Below are 18,694 nucleotides of genomic sequence, written 5' to 3' on the forward strand. Positions count from 1 at the left end.
AAGTTTTATTGACTGCATACACTTAACAGCAGAGTGTACTGAAATGCTACAGTATACCTGCACCTAAACAATGCAATCAAATGAATAAAGTACATTAACATACAATGTACAATTTAAACATTTACAAATACAATCACATTTATAATCCAGATTGGCCTGCATGTATACATCATTCCAAGTAGCAATGTGTGGAAAATACAATATGTTAGTGAACTGGATTTAAATGAAGGTAAAGTGATCAATGTTCAGCACCAGTGTTCTCAATGAAACTAAGACAGCTGTGTGGACTGAAAGTATTTGGGTGAATATGTGTTTGTTTCTAGTACGTCAAGTGTGGATGTGTGAGTGTACGAGTGTGAGTTGAGAGAGACTGTGTTTTACTCAAGAGTGTATATGATTGTTTTCCACTGTGCACAGAGCTGTATGGTGATGCAACTCGAGAGCGTGCTGCATCTGTAAAAGATTGTGAGCGTCCTTGGAACATTGTAACCATGGTGTCAGCATGATGGAAACATTTCAGGTCCTCAGTGATGTTCATGCAGACAAACTTTCTTAAGGGTCAAAAGCAGTAAGCCTTTGACCCTTTATAAAGACTCTGTCAATTAGCAGGGGGGAGTGCTCTTTCTTTCATTTACGGAAGTCCACAATCGGCTTGTTGATTTATTTATTTTTGATTTATGAAGAGATTGTTTAACCTGGCACCACTCCACTAGTCACTGGAGATCAAGCCTTGCTCTATTGGTTTATTACCATACTTAATCATGGAGGTCCTGCCCCAGGTCTCCCTGTTTCCTGACAAGCTTTGAGGGCACTATGGTGTTGAAAGCTGAGCTGTAATTGGTGAGGATAACCAACTAAAAAAGGGCCAAGTTTATTATGAGCGAAACAATTCAAGCTAGTTAATCTGCAGATGCTCTGAGGATAACTAGGCATGCCATCCGGGCAAAGCAGCCCTGTGTGGGTGAATAGGCATGAAAGACCTACTGAAGTCTAGAAGACTTTCATGCATGTCCATAGAGAATGTGAGCCCACATTAGCATAAAGGGCTCTTACCAGAGGCTCAGTGTTGTTTTTCTTGAAATGTGTAAAGGTGTATATCTTGTCTTGGAGTGATACTGCTGGGTTTCCCTTTTATCATCCGTTAATTTCTGAAGTTCCTGGCACATTCTTTTCATGTCTGACCCTTTCAGTTATGACTGTAATCAGGGATGACTTTCTTAGAACACTCCGGGTTAAGTCTGAAGATAAAGGACTCACCTTGGGGTGGATAGCACACGCATAACTGAAACCGTTATCGGCTGTGTGAAACAGGGCAAATACCGCCCCGAAACATATCCGCAGCAAGTAGGGGTGCTGTCATAATCTCAGAAACCCCTGACGAGATTGTGAAAGTGATATTTAGGTCGTGCTGCGGCTCCCCCTGTAGTAGCCTCCGCACCCTTATTCGTTCACACCTACTGGAATGGAGGAATGTGATGTGAGTCGCCACAGCGATTGTCCGTCCATCCGCAAGGCGCACACAACTCCAGCCGACTAATCCCAGCACCACTTGATGAAAAGATCTTCCCGCAGCTTTGCCTGGAAAAACCTCTGGCTGCCCCGAAAGACATGGTATCCCTGATTCTAGTTTGTCATAATATTGACCTTTGCAAAGGTCATAGCTGTCCTATTTCTACTCATGTCTAATGCCGACTTACAGTTGTTATATGTGATGGTACACACTCAATTTTTGCAAACTTAATTATCGCAGAAACTGAGTCCTCTGTAAACATATCCCAGTCTGCTTGGTCAGAACAGTCCAGTAGAATGGATCCTTATTGGTCAGACCGGCGCTGTAAAGTTCTTACAACTGGAGCATCCTACTTTAGTTTTGTCTAGAAGCAGGGATCAGCAGAACCAGACTATGGCATTTGGAGTTTGAAGCAGCTTGGTATCATATTGAGAATGGATACACGGATGACGGATGATGATGTGTGACATTATAAGGTCTTCGGTTAATTTGGAAGCATTCCCGTTTGGGATGGTAACATGTTTTGATTTCCTGTTATTATAGACGCATAATGAGTTATTAATCATAAAACGTCCTTTTTTGTCCCCTCCGCTCTATATTGAGAACTCAGAGGTGACTGGGGATTTGACAGTATGGGATAGCAAAGATTCCATAAAGCAAAACAATATAATATGTTCTATCATCACTCTGAATAGATGTATTCACCCTGAGTTCATCAATTTAATTCTAGACATTCAACATTGGCAATGAGAATGCTTTGTAGCAGTTGACCTCGCTTTTTCTTCTTCCGGCTCCAGCACTTGACAAGATCCTTGGTCATAGCCCCATACAAGTGGTAATCCACAGAAAGCCTCTAGTTCCTAAGGAAGTTGAATTTGTCAGGATTGTGGTGTGATCACTGCTCTGATGTCCAAAAGTTTGGTTTTTTTGGACTCTAGGGTATGATACCGGAAGCGTTCTTGGCAAGTAACTTAAGACAAAATATCACAAAACTTATTTTGCCAGAAACAAAAGGACAATGTGTGTAGGCTTCATCTCGTCAAACAATCTCATTCCTTTTATACATAGTCAGCAACGGGGTGAAGCTAGTCATTTCAGAGGACATTTTAACCAAAGCAACATAATACAATACAGTTAATTGTCTACATCTTTTGAAGATATTGTTAATGAGATCCGTTGAAACCCACAACTTTTGCTGGGCTAACATCCATTCTTTCCATCAGCCAAATTGGAGGGCCGCAAAACTACAAGAAAATGTACTTACATTCAGAGAAGACATCTTGTCTATCTTCGTGTCCATTGGAAACTGGAAACTTTCATACAAATCTATTCCCACCGAAAATCGTGACCCACCATTTCATAAAACTTGATATTGTACGGCCGGTAGAAGTCCCGTAGCTGTTCAATGGTGTCGCCATCTATCTGAATGTGAGTTCTACCTTTAGACTTGCCCAGGCACCGGGGCGAGCTGCTGCTCTCGGGTTTCTTGAGGCAGGGGAAGCCTTTGGTTCTGTTGAAGTAAAAATGTTTGTCAGTTACAATGCGTTTGAGACCGAGGAAGTCCTGCACTCGCGCCAGTTCACCTGCCGGGTCAGTGATGAGACGTTCTCCACTGACAAAGTGGATTTGGCATAGGGGGAAGTAGCGGAGCCAGTTTTCGAGATGCAGAGCATACATGCCAATGCGGATGGCATTCCAAGACGTGTCGACCAGTCCCAGACTCTGGTTTTGAAACGCCAGATCCTGGAAGCTGGGAAGGTCGGGTGTCTTGGACAGGGTCTGTGTGTAGTCGGAGATGGCCCGGGTGACCGGGTCTCGCACCACCACGATCAGCTTGGTGTCCTTGGACATGGCGGAGATCCGTCGAGGTGTCTCCCTTGTCACAAAGTAGCTAGGTGTCTTCTCCATTGCAATCTGACTGTCCAGTGTTCGCGGCATCAGGCTTCTATTAGCAGGAAGAGACAGACGATTAACCTCTTGAGATTACGAAACCAATACTCCACAAAATCAACATGAGACAAAGAGCAATCAGAGCCATGCATTTGGGGGATTTAAAATGACCCCCTGTTAATATATTTTAGCACTAAGTGTAACATTAAGTTAATGACATTATACCTACAGCATAATTACTCATTATATAGCTAAAGACCTATGTGTTGTAAATTAGATATGTAAGTGGTAAAGCCATAGACATAAAGGAAGACCCAGTTTGACTTTGGTTTCCATTGGAAAATCAAAACATTAAGGACACTGTGTTGTAGCAATGTCACAGAAGGTCATCGCCACAAGAGACTTGTCTGGGAAACATCTCTCTGTTTCTCATATAACTAGCTCAGTCCCTGCTTCAGCAGCAATAAATCACCTGTGAGATGTAATAGAGATTGGACAGAGGAGAGTGACTCCCTGGGTCAGAACTGGGTCAAAAAAGTAGGACACCAACTTGCATTTTTTTTCTCTGTCAGATGCACAGAATGTATTTTGTCACTTGACGGCAAACTTTAAAAAGTCACAGAAAACCTATTCATATTTTATTTGATTTAGACAATGGCTATAAATAAAGTTGCATGGAATCAGTTGCATTCACTGTTGACAAATAGACACTGTCATAGATCAATCTTCTGAAGAAACTTTCTGAAAAAGTTAAAAATCTTTGTTCTGGATGTTATTCTAGCCACCAATGCCCAAGTTAGTCCTTTGATGCATGACAAAAACATAGCTAGTTGATGTGACAGAAAATGTCTTCCAATTATTGTATCATCCTCCAGTGACAGCTGTCAACATGACATGGAAATGTTGTTTGTAGACTTTTTCAACATGTTTTTCTGACAGCCTTTGAACAGATGAACAGGTTATGAGGCTATGTTCTCTTGGATACACAGTAGTCATGTAATTGAATTATATAACGATATCTCCACTTCAACTGACTGGAACTATTTCTAATCTCCATGGAGACTAATAATTGCATAATTATTGAAGGCAAAATTAATTAGCAATGCAAAAAATATTTTTCTTTAAAGGTTAATTAGAAGTTAATAAAACAAATCATGGTGTACACTAAGCTTCAGTAGGGATGTAAACTAAGAAACCAGAGGGACGTATTCATGTTAGGGTAATTGGCAGGTTAATTAGATTTCTTGGGAAATTGAATGAAATCACAGCTTGACGAATAGGCCTATACCTTCTGGCATTTCTGTTTCGGATTCAGAAAATGACGATTTTAACGAATAACCAATTCACAAATCAAGACTTGAGTCCGCGCGCAATACAGCAGTTGGTATGACGGTAGGATTTCTTTAATTTCTCCGCTTGTGCAGGAAACAAATGTTACTACATTACCTGTACCAGTCTAGTCCACGGTCGTAGTTTCTGTCGAAAAAATGCGTTTCTGTGCCAACTGCACGTACGTCCGGATGTATTCTAATAAACTCCAAGACCGCTCTTGTGCCACCTTTTTTAACACCGACAATAATGGCATTTGGCAACTTCTTGTTCCCAAACTTAACATTGCCCGTGTTGTTATTAGGACGGTCTGTGTTATTCCAAACTGTGTTTAGATTAAGAGTGCCATTGCTTTGATTTCCTTGATGGAGAGATAATTCCCTTGTCCCTCTCGAGTCCGAAGACAAAGTGCAGAACAGAGATTTATGCAGAAGTTTTTTGCCTCCATCACTCATGAGGCGCATGCAGTTCTGCGTAGAATCACTTGTTTTTTGCATGATTGCATCGGAAGAAAATATGAGACAGTAGCATAAATATGACAGTGACAGTGAGAGTGAGAATAAGCAAATGCACGTCCTGGTATGCCTATTTGAAGACGGCACGACTCGACTAAAGAGGAGCATGCATGCCATATCTCCATGGATTAAGATGGTGCATGTTTTTTCGATTGATTATTTCCTTTGCATCTGCGTTGTCTCTAAAAGAGAAAAGACAAAACGTATCCACATGAACCCATTACGCAGCGTTATATCCCCACTCCACTTCTGTTCCGGGAACAGTTTACGTTTGGCTAAAAGCACACATCAAACAGCATCGAAAAGTAGTCCATACAGAGCACGTTGCAGATACATAGATTTCACTTTGTAACGCCACATTATTTTACTTCATTGTGCGCCATCAAGAACAATCAGGCAGCCTGTGTAGTTATGTTAGGAAGTTGCCTATAGCCTATTTAGTATTTTGTCTGCATTAAACAACTCCTCTGTTATGACGCTGAAATCGTAAACATATCCTCATGTAAAATCTTTTAATATCGTTTTCCGATATAGCGCACGGACTAGAAAGGCGGGAGCGTTACGCGCAGTTCACCCTGCTTCGTCTACTTCACAAGACTGCCACTGCTAAAGCGAGAGCAAAAGATAAATTATTAAAGGTGCGCCTGTAGGTTTCATAGGCTACCAATGTCTTACGTTGACGCCAGTGCACCCTTTATCGACTTCATGACACCTAGGTTTATCACAGCCTAATTGTAATGCTACTACATTTACATGCATTGTATTTGTCTTCAGCCCTGCCGGATAAATCCATTTGGCAGCCTTGTCTAAAAGGTGACTTAATTAACATATGTATCATTTACAATTCCAGGACATTCATTTCAGTGGCGCGTCTGTGAGCTGGCAAGTCTACAAGTGTTTTTGTCTTGATAGGCTTAATCAGTATGATACCCCCGAGGTTACTGAATGAAGGGCAGCAGATGCACATCCTTCAGTCTTCACCCCAGATGACAGATACGTAGCCCACACCCAGATAAAAAAAAAAAAACAAAGGAAAAAGGGAAACGATCAGGGCTTCGGGACAGCTGCGGAACAGGGAGGAGTTAAGGTGTCAACCGCGCTCCCGTGGGTGTCCACGCCATCCAATCTCAGGGCTCTCTGATTAAAGAATGATTTATAGGTCTGGTCGTAGAGGCCCGCTCAGCAATCCGTCACCTGAATGAGTTTTTCTCCCGGGCAGAGGCGGGTAAATCAAACCCTTGGGGCGAGGAGCCTGGTTGGACTGTGTCAGCGTGCGGGTGTAAGGGCTGCTTGGTGATTAAATATTATAATCACTGCCACGGAGGGTGCGCTGTGTTGTCACCACCGCGTATCAGGACCATAACAGTCAGCCTGGGGGGGCAGTGTCTGTCTGATTACCCCCTCACAATTCTTATCAGGCTCTCAGCACTGATAAATTCCCTCACAAAATGTTTACATTATAGATGTGCTGAACTATGAGGATGATTCTATCAACTTGCTGTGTCTATCTATTTGTGGTCTGAGGATTAATTCCACATCACCTTACATTTATCAGGCTTTGGTTAGCCTGGAGGCTGATTACTCGACAAATCTGATCAGACCCCGCCGAGATAAATAGCTACCCTGACAAAAATATGGTAGAAAAACGTTGCTTTGAATTAATGTCTTAAGACAGTGTACCAGTCAATGTACCAGACAATGTACTACTGCAATGTGTCTAGTTTGTAGTGCTGCTGGACATATTAGTTCAGTTCAATATATAATTTAATTTCAAATGGGGACATTATCTGTTAATATCCAAATATCCTAGACTGCTACTTTATTTGTCATAATAGAAGTGTCCATAGCGTCAATATTTTTCCAGTTATTTGCAGTTACAATAAGGCCTACACATAAAGCCTACCAATTAAACCTACTTTAAAGGCCTACTAATAAGATCTACTTATAAAGCCTACTTGAAAAGTAAGCTTATTCAGAAAGCCTACTCATAAGGCCTGCTCATAAGGCCTAGTGTGACAGGCTTAGAACCTTCTTGGTGGATGTTTCCCAGGGGATCCTAATTAGTGGTGACTATGTAAAAGTAGTTCGAATAACCAATTAGTACTGTGTGAGAGCAAGGATGTTTGGGAATCAGAAGACATTTACCATTGAAAAAATATTATAGCAGCTCGGTCTGGGCTACTTGGTTCATTGACTACATTAAGTTTTATTCTGAAGGGTTAACCCTAACTCCATTTCCAATAAAACTTCAACAACTTAAATTGGTATATTTTTTTAAAATAATCAAGAGAAATCTTTGAGATCTCTAGTGCTTCAATCTAAAATGAAAAGTATTGCATTTCATGCGGCAACCTGGACCGACTTGGTTAAGCAAATTGACCAGTGAGAAATGCAAACAAAGAAATTGCAAAGAAACTACTCTCAGCAGAAGATAGAAAGGGGCACCCTTGATGGCAGAGGAGGGTAATGTACAAGGCTCCTAACCTCCTGATGGCAGAGGAGGGTAGTGTACAAGGCTCCTAACCTCCTGATGGCAGAGGAGGGTAGTGTACAAGGCTCCTAACCTCCTGATGGCAGAGGAGGGTAATGTACAAGGCTCCTAACCTCCTGATGGCAGAGGAGGGTAGTGTACAAGGCTCCTAACCTCCTGATGGCAGAGGAGGGTAATGTACAAGGCTCCTAACCTCCTGATGGCAGAGGAGGGTAGTGTACAAGGCTCCTAACCTCCTGATGGCAGAGGAGGGTAGTGTACAAGGCTCCTAACCTCCTGATGGCAGAGGAGGGTAATGTACAAGGCTCCTAACCTCCTGATGGCAGAGGAGGGTAGTGTACAAGGCTCCTAACCTCCTGATGGCAGAGGAGGGTAATGTACAAGGCTCCTAACCTCCTGATGGCAGAGGAGGGTAATGTACAAGGCTCCTAACCTCCTGATGGCAGAGGAGGGTAGTGTACAAGGCTCCTAACCTCCTGATGGCAGAGGAGGGTAGTGTACAAGGCTCCTAACCTCCTGATGGCAGAGGAGGGTAGTGTACAAGGCTCCTAACCTCCTGATGGCAGAGGAGGGTAGTGTACAAGGCTCCTAACCTCCTGATGGCAGAGGAGGGTAGTGTACAAGGCTTACTCCTAACTTCCTGCCTTACTCACCCGGCGGAGTCCAATGTTCCACTGCCTCCCACTTGGCAACATGTGGCACTACAAATTCTTCTTTCACCTGGGTCTGGTTCCCAGAAATAGTCTGCCTTGCCCCTCTTTGACGCCATGGTCAACAACTAATCTCCCGGTCAGACATAAAGGTCTTTTTGACAACTTGTTTGACGCCTTGCCCAGAAGAGTACCTCTTGTTTTACACAGCGACATACTATGCCGATCTGCTCTCCTTGGTATCCACCCACAGACCCTTACTCTCATCAGATCTTCTTGGCCATTAGTTCAGGGTTCCCCTGCTGTCTGACGTAGTACACCACCCATAATATCATAGTTTCTGTTCCTTAATATGAAACGTGGAAAGTAAGATATTCTTCTTTATGTGGTTAACCGTGCTGCACCCGTCCCTGTGTATACACTAGAAGTTCTTGAATCTATGTATTTTTCACATTATAAACTGGGTGGTTTGAATCCTGAACGCTGATTTTCTGAAAGCTGTACATGACTGTATACCACGTGAATCACATCACAAAGCTTTTTAGTACCTCCATGTATTGTTCTTTGGCTGAGCTCACATGATGACCTGGTTATGCTCCCAACTTATGATCACATCTCCAACTGAGTCTTCAGTAAGGATAAGCCAGTAACCTTCACGTTTGTAGTCCCACAACGATCTACAGAACACATACTTGAGACTTGAGAGGACTTGAGAAAACCATGGAAACTGTATTGAAGTTTCCCCAGCAAAGAAAGTGATGTCATCATGATTGTCTGTCCAATAGAAAGTCACCTTGGAACTACAAGTGTAGGCGGTCTCAGAATGCCTGGGGCATGTTTTAAGATTACCTCAATAAATGTTTGTTTTGCAAGATTACTCAGTCATTTTATTCATCCACCAGCAGTACAACACTTCTGACCCAGGTCCACTGTATCTGACAGCAGCAGACTGGTGATAAGTGAACCATGCGTCCAATCACAGAAGACTACACAGAGGACTACTGGACTGTCTTACCAATAAATTAGCAGTCGATATGATTTTTAAGAAGCTAAACGTACTGCTAAAGGTTTAATTATCTCTGACTCGATGTGAAGCTCAGTGTACTGATTAAATTAAGCTGAAATATGTGAATTGCATATCGATGCATGTAAATTGCACATATGTCTAGGATGCCTTATTATGAAGCGCGTAATGAAAAAGGTAACCTGCGTAATGAAAAAGGTAAATGGTGATTGCAATGCAGTTTTAATGTAATTAAATCTGAAAGTCCCTCACCAGTAGAAATCCAAATACTCTACTTTGAATATGATGGTCAGAGCATTCTCATAATGTTGTACAATGATGTATATGTCATTAAGTCTCATTTAACCATGAAGTGTTAAATGGGCTTTTCCTATTTCTGATGTTTATGTGAAAATGCTGTGTCTTTTTCTACGAGATGACGTTCAAATTTGTTTCTGCTTACATTTTCAATTCAGGGCACCTGATATTCTTTTAAATGTACCATTTTACATTTGAGTTATTTAGCATGGAAATTACTCAAAACACCTGAGGTGCAATTGATACCCAGTTTTCCGTTGTATGGTACTCTTGGTTGAATTTCCATTGAGCACATCCAAATGCAAACATGTTTTAACCATCAAATGATCATAATCAGCTTTTTCAACCATTTCATAATTCATGGGATAATTTGTCAAGTTGCACTTTTTTTTTACCTAGTCTATACATAAAGAAAATAACCATTTTGTAAATGGTGAAACTGTGTGATATGATTGCATTTCCGAACCCAGTTCTACTGTTGCTACAAGACGGATGGTTTTGACCAATTGAGTATCAGGTAAACTTGTTAAAATAACAGACAGAAATACAATGCTATTTGATATCTGTGTGGCTGTCCAAATATTAATGATGTCTTGAATCTGACAGTTTCAAAGGAATAGTCAAATGGCAAATGTCAGACAAATGGCAAACCTCAACAGCTGAGACACATCTCTCAACAGGTGACATTGTTTGTTGTTGTTATCGCTCACCTCCACATGAGCACCAAAACATTCCCATCCCCATTTTATGAAATGTTTATTAGCAACTGGGTCTGTTTGTGGGAATATCCTGTCTATATGAGACTTTCCTGTCTAAGACAAAATAACTTCAAAATTAAGGAGGTAAAGCTCACTGGTGTATGTCTTTAATATGCTAATAATGTAATGGAAATAAAAATATTGAAGCATCTTTTTCACATTTCAATTACTCTGGTTCAAAAAAGCGCACAAATATATTGTTAATTAAACCAGGAGCTGCAAAAGTAAGTATACGTGTTGTTTATCTTAATTTCGCAGTAGTACACTTTTTGGACTGATAAGGCCCACATGTTGAAACATACTTGTCTGTATATTTGCATAGAAACCTAGGTCTAATACCAACAAGTGATATCTGCATGATAATCAGAAACAAACCAGCAAACTAGTTAGCATGAAATATGGTTTATTAAGCTTCTGTTTTAGAAATGAATTGTATTTGAACCTAGGTCTAATACCAACAAGTGATATCTGCATGATAATCAGCAATAAACCAGCAAACTGGTTAGCATGAGCTATTGTCAATTAATCTTCTGTTTCTGGGTGATTGGCTCTGACAGATTTAGCAAGGATAAAGACTGTGACTGACCTCATATTTTGTGCATCTCTGAACCAGTTAAGAGATACAAAGGACACCAAACTTGGGCTCCATCAGAGAGAAGTGGCTCCTGTATTTACAATAAGTCACTTGTCATTACTCAGTCATTGACATAATCACTGGGTTTAGTTGGTCTTTGTATTAATTCTAATACTTAGAAGTTTAGCGCCATCGGGTGGATAGAAGTTTGTACTGCAATGCATGGAATCGATTACAACCTAAGTATCCATAAGGTACCTTCAGAGGTATTCAGACTATTTCACTTTCTCCACATTTTGTGTTACACTTTTAATTTATAATTTGTTAAATTTGTTATGTATTTTTGCCATCAGGCTTCACACAACACCCCATAATGATAACGCAAAAAGGTTTAGAAATGTTGGCTGATTTATTGAATATGAATTTTATTTAATTATCCTGTGAACAAAAGTATTCAGTACCTTTACCATGACACTCCAAATTGAGCTGCTTCCTTTGTCCTTTAATAAAGTTGGATGAGTCCACCTGTGGCTAATTCAAATCATTAGAAATTATTTAAAAAGCAAACACCTCTTTATATTAGGTCCTCACTTCACAGTGCATGTTATAGCAAAAGCCATGTAGTCCAAGGAAATCTCCATAGACCTCAGATGTATATTTGTGTCGAGGCCTATATCTGGGTATGTTTATAAAAAAATCCTATAGTATTGAAAATTCCCAGGGGCACGGTGGCCTCCATCGTTGTGAAATGGAGAAAGTTTGGAACCTCCAACACCCTCCATAGAACTGTCTGTCCAGCTAAGCTAAGCAAGCAGACAAAAAGGGCTTTCGTGATGGAGGTGACCAAGAACACAATGGCTACTCTAACCAAGCTTCCGAGTTTATGTGCAGTGATGGGAGAACATGCCAGAATGTCAACCATCTTGGTGGCACTCCATCTATTAAGACATCACAGTAACTAGCTAGACGAAAGCCACACCTGATTAGATGGTATATGACATTTGTCGTTATTACTCTATGAACATGAGGGAAAAGATTCTCTAGTCTGATTAGACAAAAATAGAATAATTAGGTCAAAAAGCCAAGCTCTATGTCTGGCGAAAACAAGTTACCGATGATCACATGACCGATACAAACTCTATGGTGAAGCATGGTGGTGTGACTCCCATACAATGGGAATGCTTCTCAGTATCAGGGACTGGGAGACTGGTCAAGACAGAGAGGAGGGTGAACGGATCAAAATACAGGGAAGTCCTTGAAGAAAGCCTTGGGCAAAGATTCATCTTTCAGCACGACAATATCTCGAAGCACAAAGACAATACTGGAGTGGCTTTGCAACAAGTTTTTGTATGTCCTTGAGTAGCCTAACCAAAACCTGGATTTGAAACCTGTTGAACATCTGTGGAGAGCAGAGGCATCCTGGATGCCCAGGCCTAACGACGCCACTGGTGGGGAGACCTGAAGAACAGACTTGACAGACACTCCCCATCCGAGACAGAGCTTGAGAGGATATGCAAGGAAGAATGGAAGAAATGGCCCAAATCCTGTTGTGCCAAGATGATAGAATCATACCCAAGAAGACTCAAATCTGTGATTTCTGCCAAAGTTGTTGCTACAAATGACTGAATAAAGAGTCTGAATACTTATGTAGAGTGGATATAAAAAGTCTACACACCCCTGTTAAAATGGCAGGTTTTTGTGATGTAAAAGAATGAGACAAAGATAAATCATGTCAGAACCTTTTCCACTTTTAATGTGACCTATAATGTGAATAGAAAAACAAATTGAAATCTTCGAGCGGGAAAAACAAAAAATAAAAACCGTACAATAACCAGGTTGCTCATGTAATCTGAATAAATACTACAGAAAATTTAAGGTAAAAGATTTTATGAAATAGATACAGGAGAAGGATTCCCTGAGTAATTTAATTTAAGGATTCCCTGAGCAGAATGCACTTACTACACTGTATGGTTGTTTCACTTAGCTCTTTTAAAATCCCTACATTTAATGTAAGTTGCTCTGGATAAGAGCCTCTGCTAAATAACAATGGAATACCAAAATTGATGTAACAATGGAATACATAAAGTCTGTTTGTTGAAAATATTATGTAAAGTGACCAGACCAAAATAGAGCTTTATGGTCACAACCATAAGCAGTATGTTTGGAGAGGTGTCAACAACTATAGTCCACTGTGAAGCATGGAGTTGGCTAACTAATGTTTTGGGGATGTGTGAGCTCTAAAGGCAGAGGGAATCTTGTGAAAATGTATGGCAAGAATGAATGCAGCATGTTATCAGAAAATATTTGAAATCTTCTGCACGAAAGCTGTCAATGGGACGCTCTTGGATTTTCCAGCACGACAATGACCCTAAGCACAAGCCCAAATTGACCCTCCAGTGGTTTTACAGCAAAAGGCAAAGGTTCTGGAGTCCAGCCACTCTGGGGAGATCTCAAAGGTGTGGTTCATGCAAGATGACCAAAGACTGCATGACCTAGAGGCATTTTGTCAAGACGAATGGGCAGCTATACCACCTGCAAGAATTCTGGGCCTCATAGACAATTACAAAAGACTGCACGCTGTCATTGATACTAAAGGGGGCAATACACAATATTAAGAACTAAGCTTATGTAGACTTTTGAACAGGGGTCCGTTAATTTTTTTCTTTGTTGCCATGTTTTGTGTTATGATTATGCCATTCTGTTATAACCTAATATGAATCCCATAAGAAATAAAAGATGTGTTTTGCCTGCTCACTCATGTTTTTTTCCACAAATGGTACATATATTGCAAATTCTTTAAAGGTATGCCAACTTTTGAGCACAACTGTATGTACCATTTGTATTCCATATGGTATGGTTTGTTTTAGATGATATTAGTAATTTTCTGTACCTTTTTTATCCAGGGATTATGAAATTCATCACTCTCCTGGCTTGTGGCACCTTGGGTTTAGACATACAGTTTATAAAACAACTCAAAATCTCAGGAGTCCTAACTGAAGCAAACCAAAAGAGGCTAATGTCATCATGGCTTTGTGTCCCATCATCAGTCGCTCCGGGACTGATATTGAAGCAGCACTGCAACAGATCCAGGGTAAATGGTTGCTGAAATGTATTCCCAAGTATTTAAAAAAATACTTCAAAAAGTCTGTGTTGAACTGTACATAGAATTTCACATATTTCTTATTTTCTTATTTTTCTCACTCTTTTTTGACAGTTAAAAAACCTGTTATTCTAGTGGTGCTGCATCACACTTTTCGACCCAGACTTCATTGTACCTGACAGCAAAAGACTAGTGACTAGAGAAGATGTAGTACTAACAGTGGACTGTTTGTTCCATGAGAGTCAGGGAGGACTTCTGGACTGTCCTCGCAATAAAGAAGCAGTCAGTGAGATTCTGAAGACAGTAAACATACAGCCAATAATATCAACACCTCCTCCTTCTTCCCAACCAGTGGTGCAAATTTAGAATTCTTTGCACAACAACTGGTCTGCTACTCGAGCAGGTTAAAGCTGTCTACTGGCAGTTGCAGAGATATGTTGCATCAGATTTCTATTTTGGTTGTTTGGACTTAAGATGGTCAGAGATGTGCCACCGTGTTTCACAGTGGTCAACACTACACAACAAACTAGTGTTCAGGTCTCTGCTCATGGCCCCCCACCATTCAAATATAGTGACCAGAAAAGCTGATTCAACTAATCAAAATTAATTTGAATCAATGTATCAGATGAGATAATTCAGAGATCAAACAAAATTATGAAACATTTGGTTCTCAAAGAAAAATAGGAGATCCACTGATGTTGTTGCTTCCCAAAACCACTAAGTGTTGAAAATGTATTTATCAGGTTCTCATAATGGCTGTGAGACCCTTCCATATTGGCTGTGGCCGGCAGAGCGATTTCCAGTTAGAAAATCTCCCGAAACAGTTTACATATATAGGTTTTTTAATTCTAATTGTATTAAAATGTGAAAGATGTCTTTGAAATATTTTTTAAATATATCTTGAAATACATTTTAATAAGAAAATAAGTTTTCCCCTTGGCACAGATTCCCCCAATTCAAGATTTTCTTCATTATGTTGTCTCAGTCAGTCAGAAATTTCAAGTGTGTGATTTGTTATAATTGTTTGTAAATATGTAAAATAATTTGTGTATTGTTTAATTTGAGAAAAAATTTAATTCTCCAGGATTTTTCTTTTGTGTTTCATTCAAGAACCAATGCTTCAAACAGGAAGGTGAAGCTGCAGCTGAGAATCCCTAGACCTGAGACTGGTGCTGCCATGGAAGACTCAAATATGGGCGGATTGGAGCAGTCTGAAGTGTTTATAGTGCTTTATTAAGTGCTATTTTCTTTTCCCGATCTTGTAAAGTTCTCTAATTCAATTATCTGCTACTGAGAAAGTTTCTAAGCTTGCCTTAGCCACAAATACATTTTCCTTGATTTAAATATTGTAGCGACCTTGGTAGGGCTGCTACTCGCCCCTCCTAAAAGGATATCCCTATTTGGAGCAGTGGGTAGTGAGCCCATCTGGGGACCCAAAGGTTGTAGGTTTGAGACACTGCCCTGCCAGATGCTATAATATTTTGTTTAATTACTGTTTTCACATGTATTTGTTGTTTAAAGAAAAAAGTTAACCATACCAACAAATCAAATAAAGGACATAAGAAATCGTCTCCAACACACCTTCTTTGGCCTATTGTGCAGAGGACTGCAAAACCACCACTTTCCTCAAACATTACTAGCTGAGATACTATTTAGCTACCCTCCTTTCAAATTGTTCCTAGAGTTTCGTTCTACTAAATTAGTTAATCTTTTTTTTAACTTTTGAATCAATTACATGCACATCACTGTTAAATATATGCATGTAATTGTTAATATAATTGTAACACCCCTTTTCTCCTAAACAGGTGGTTTCCTGGTGGTACAGAATAAGAAGGGGTGATCAACCCCAGAGTTGATCCTCTTTCCCTAGCTAAATACCCTTTACTTTAAACAAGCACCCTAGAACACAATATATACACAAGAGAACATTTTATTTGAGGACTAGTATTAAAAGGATTGGAAACAACAAAGTATCATCTAATAGCATGAATCACTTATAACTATACAGTTCAAACAGACTAATGAGCATGGCAACTAATCAATAACTAACGCACAGCAACTTTCACCTACAACTGCACTGGTAATAAATAATAATTAAACCCAGGGTACACCTAATAAAGGAATAGTCTTAATCAGAGCTCAGATATCTAACATTTCCATCCTGGGTAAATTTGACCAGAACAAATGACCACAATACAATGTGCTATTCGACGATCCGTAGGTGTAGGAGTGTGTGGGGAGTTCCAGCAGTCAGGACAGTCCATTGAAGTGGAGGATCACGGAGAGCTTGCTTTGTTGTTGTAGGTTAGCCGAAACCCTAGGATCTCCTGGTACCTAGGGTCGCTATCGGAGTTCGCCAAATGGTAACTCACAGGATCTTCAATATACCTAAGGTGTGGAGTCGACATGTCAAGTCCTTGGTGCACGCAAACAATTGCACTCGGAACAATGCAACCGGATTCTTCCCGTATCTGCTGATGTTCTGGAGAGAGGCCATTGACCATTGCCCATTGACCTCTGCTTTGATATGTCTCCCACCCCCAAAAAGACCCCCATCCACACCTCCACTATGTCACCCAGCTTAAACAAAGGCTTAAGAATGCATATCAAACTGCGTCCCAGACAGCTGAGAAAGTCCAAGAGGGAAACAAACGACACTATGACAAGAGGTTACGTGAGCAAATTTTGACTGAAGGGGACCTGTGTGCTTCTCTCTAAGTGGACAGCAAACAACAAGATTGCTGACAGATGGAAACCAGAGCCAAAAGTGGTCCTGGTAAAGCTAACAGACTTGCCAGTCTAACCAGTGAAACTGGAAAATGGGAGAGCTGAAGTAAAGTCCGTCCACAGAAAAAATCTGCTACCTATTGGTCATCTAGTCAGGTTGGCTTTGCAGAGTGACTCACTCCTGGATGTCATGCCTTTACAAAGAAAAAGGAAGCATATTGACCAAGAATCCTACCACAGACTTACCTGACACAGACTCAGAGGATGAAGGTTCCATTGGCATGTATGTTCCAAATTATCAGACAGATAAGTCTTGGCAAAGCACTAAGCCCGAAGGCCTGAGAAACTGCCAAGATGACAGTACAGGAGACTCCTGACAACACGGATGAGGGAGTAGTGGAGATGCCTGATGATGTGGAAAATGCTATTGAAAAAGGGAATTTGCCTGATTCAGATCAACAGGATTGTGGACCACTGGATACCTCACAGGATGAGGCTACATATCACCCATGATCACAAAGAACAGTGTATCCCCCACAGAGACTTACTTAAGATGAGCCGAGTGTGTCAGTGGATTTCCCACTAAAGATTGTGCACAAAGGCATGGTAATCCGTGTGGATGCCGAGTGTGAAACAAATAGAAAGCCAAGAAAAAAAGGTCTGGTACCAGACTGCCCCGCACACATCTACATGTAATATAATCTCTTTAATTATCCCTACTGCGCAGAGGCCTACTCTTACAGTGACAGATACCTAAGTCACTAAGGAAACGTAATAGTGTAAAGACTAGCTGACCGTAACTAACAAGCTGAAGTTACAGCGTATCACAGACAACCCCAAATGAAATTAAAATAATTGCTTGTATATGGAGTCGCTATCTAGTCTCGTTGCTAGTTGGCCCCGGACACTGTTAAAACAGTGAAATATATAATTTATATAATTTACAACCGTTCACAGCTTTCTCTCTTAACAAGACTAACTGTCTTGAAACTAACCATCTCGAACTTTCTTCTCTCCATAAAAAACCCCCAACCAAATACAAAACAGAACGTATCCTCAAAACAAAACTCTTAGTCTCACGCCTCTCTTCTCCTTGTTGCCTCGTGGTAATGAGTGGCAGCACACAATCGTTAACGGACAATGATTTCCTGACTTTGTTTTAGGTAAAGGACCAACACAGTCCATTATCATTTTCTCAAATGTCTCACCCATAACTTGAATCGGGTCGAGAGGAGCTGGCGGAAAGACCTGGTTAGGCTTCCCAGTGATCTGACAGGTATGACAGAACCTACAATAACCTGCCACATCTCTTTTCAGCCCTGGCCAAAAGAAATGTTGTAACACACGGTTGTATGTTTTAGTGATGCCTAAATGTCCTGACCATGGAATGTCGTGAACTAAGGACAATGCCTGTGACCTAAAAGGCGTTGGGATAACAATCTGAACCACAGAATTCCATACACCTTCAGAACCCTGCTGGGAGTCAGTTTACGCAGCAACAACCCATCCTCAAGAAGATAAGCTACAGTTTGTTTTTCAGCTTGCTTTTGAATTATCACAGAGGAGTAGCATTTCTCAAGCCTGCGGTCTACCTTTTGTGCCTCAACCAGGTTCTCACGAGTGAAAGGCAACAAGCACTCACCAGTAGCAAATGAACTCAGCTGATCTTGACAGTCCACTTTCGCAGGGGAGATAGGAGACAAATGGGATGTATCCTTTGTGCTGAAGACTGGGGCAAACACTGTCATCCAGTCCAATCACCTCGCCCAGTCGATTGTGCACGCGTTACCACACACGCTGGATACACAACACCAAGCTCACCACTGAGT

The 18,694-nt window shown here is 40.8% G+C and overlaps 1 protein-coding gene across 1 annotated transcript; it reads right to left on the reverse strand.

Moving 5' to 3' along the window:
* LOC105030850 (heparan sulfate glucosamine 3-O-sulfotransferase 2) lies at positions 1–5,625 on the reverse strand. Its single transcript, XM_010904962.3, has 2 exons — positions 4,847–5,625; positions 1–3,455 (listed from the first exon to the last, which is right to left on the reverse strand). Exons 1-2 carry the CDS (start codon positions 5,359–5,361, stop codon positions 2,837–2,839), a joined length of 1,134 nt encoding a protein of 377 aa, XP_010903264.2. The 5' UTR covers positions 5,362–5,625; the 3' UTR covers positions 1–2,836.
* Between the last annotated feature and the right edge of the window lie 13,069 nt (positions 5,626–18,694).

Source organism: Esox lucius, chromosome 5 (genome assembly GCF_011004845.1).
Source record: "Esox lucius isolate fEsoLuc1 chromosome 5, fEsoLuc1.pri, whole genome shotgun sequence".
NCBI lineage: Eukaryota > Metazoa > Chordata > Actinopteri > Esociformes > Esocidae > Esox > Esox lucius.

Bases quoted from the DNA above. Each gene is read 5' to 3' on its own strand.
- LOC105030850 (XM_010904962.3), bottom strand. From the start codon at position 5,361: ATGGCATGCATGCTCCTCTTTAGTCGAGTCGTGCCGTCTTCAAATAGG. The intron at 3,456-4,846 runs GTAATGTAGTAA...TCCTGCTAATAG, and splicing joins CGTGGACTAGACTGGTACAG to AAGCCTGATGCCGCGAACAC.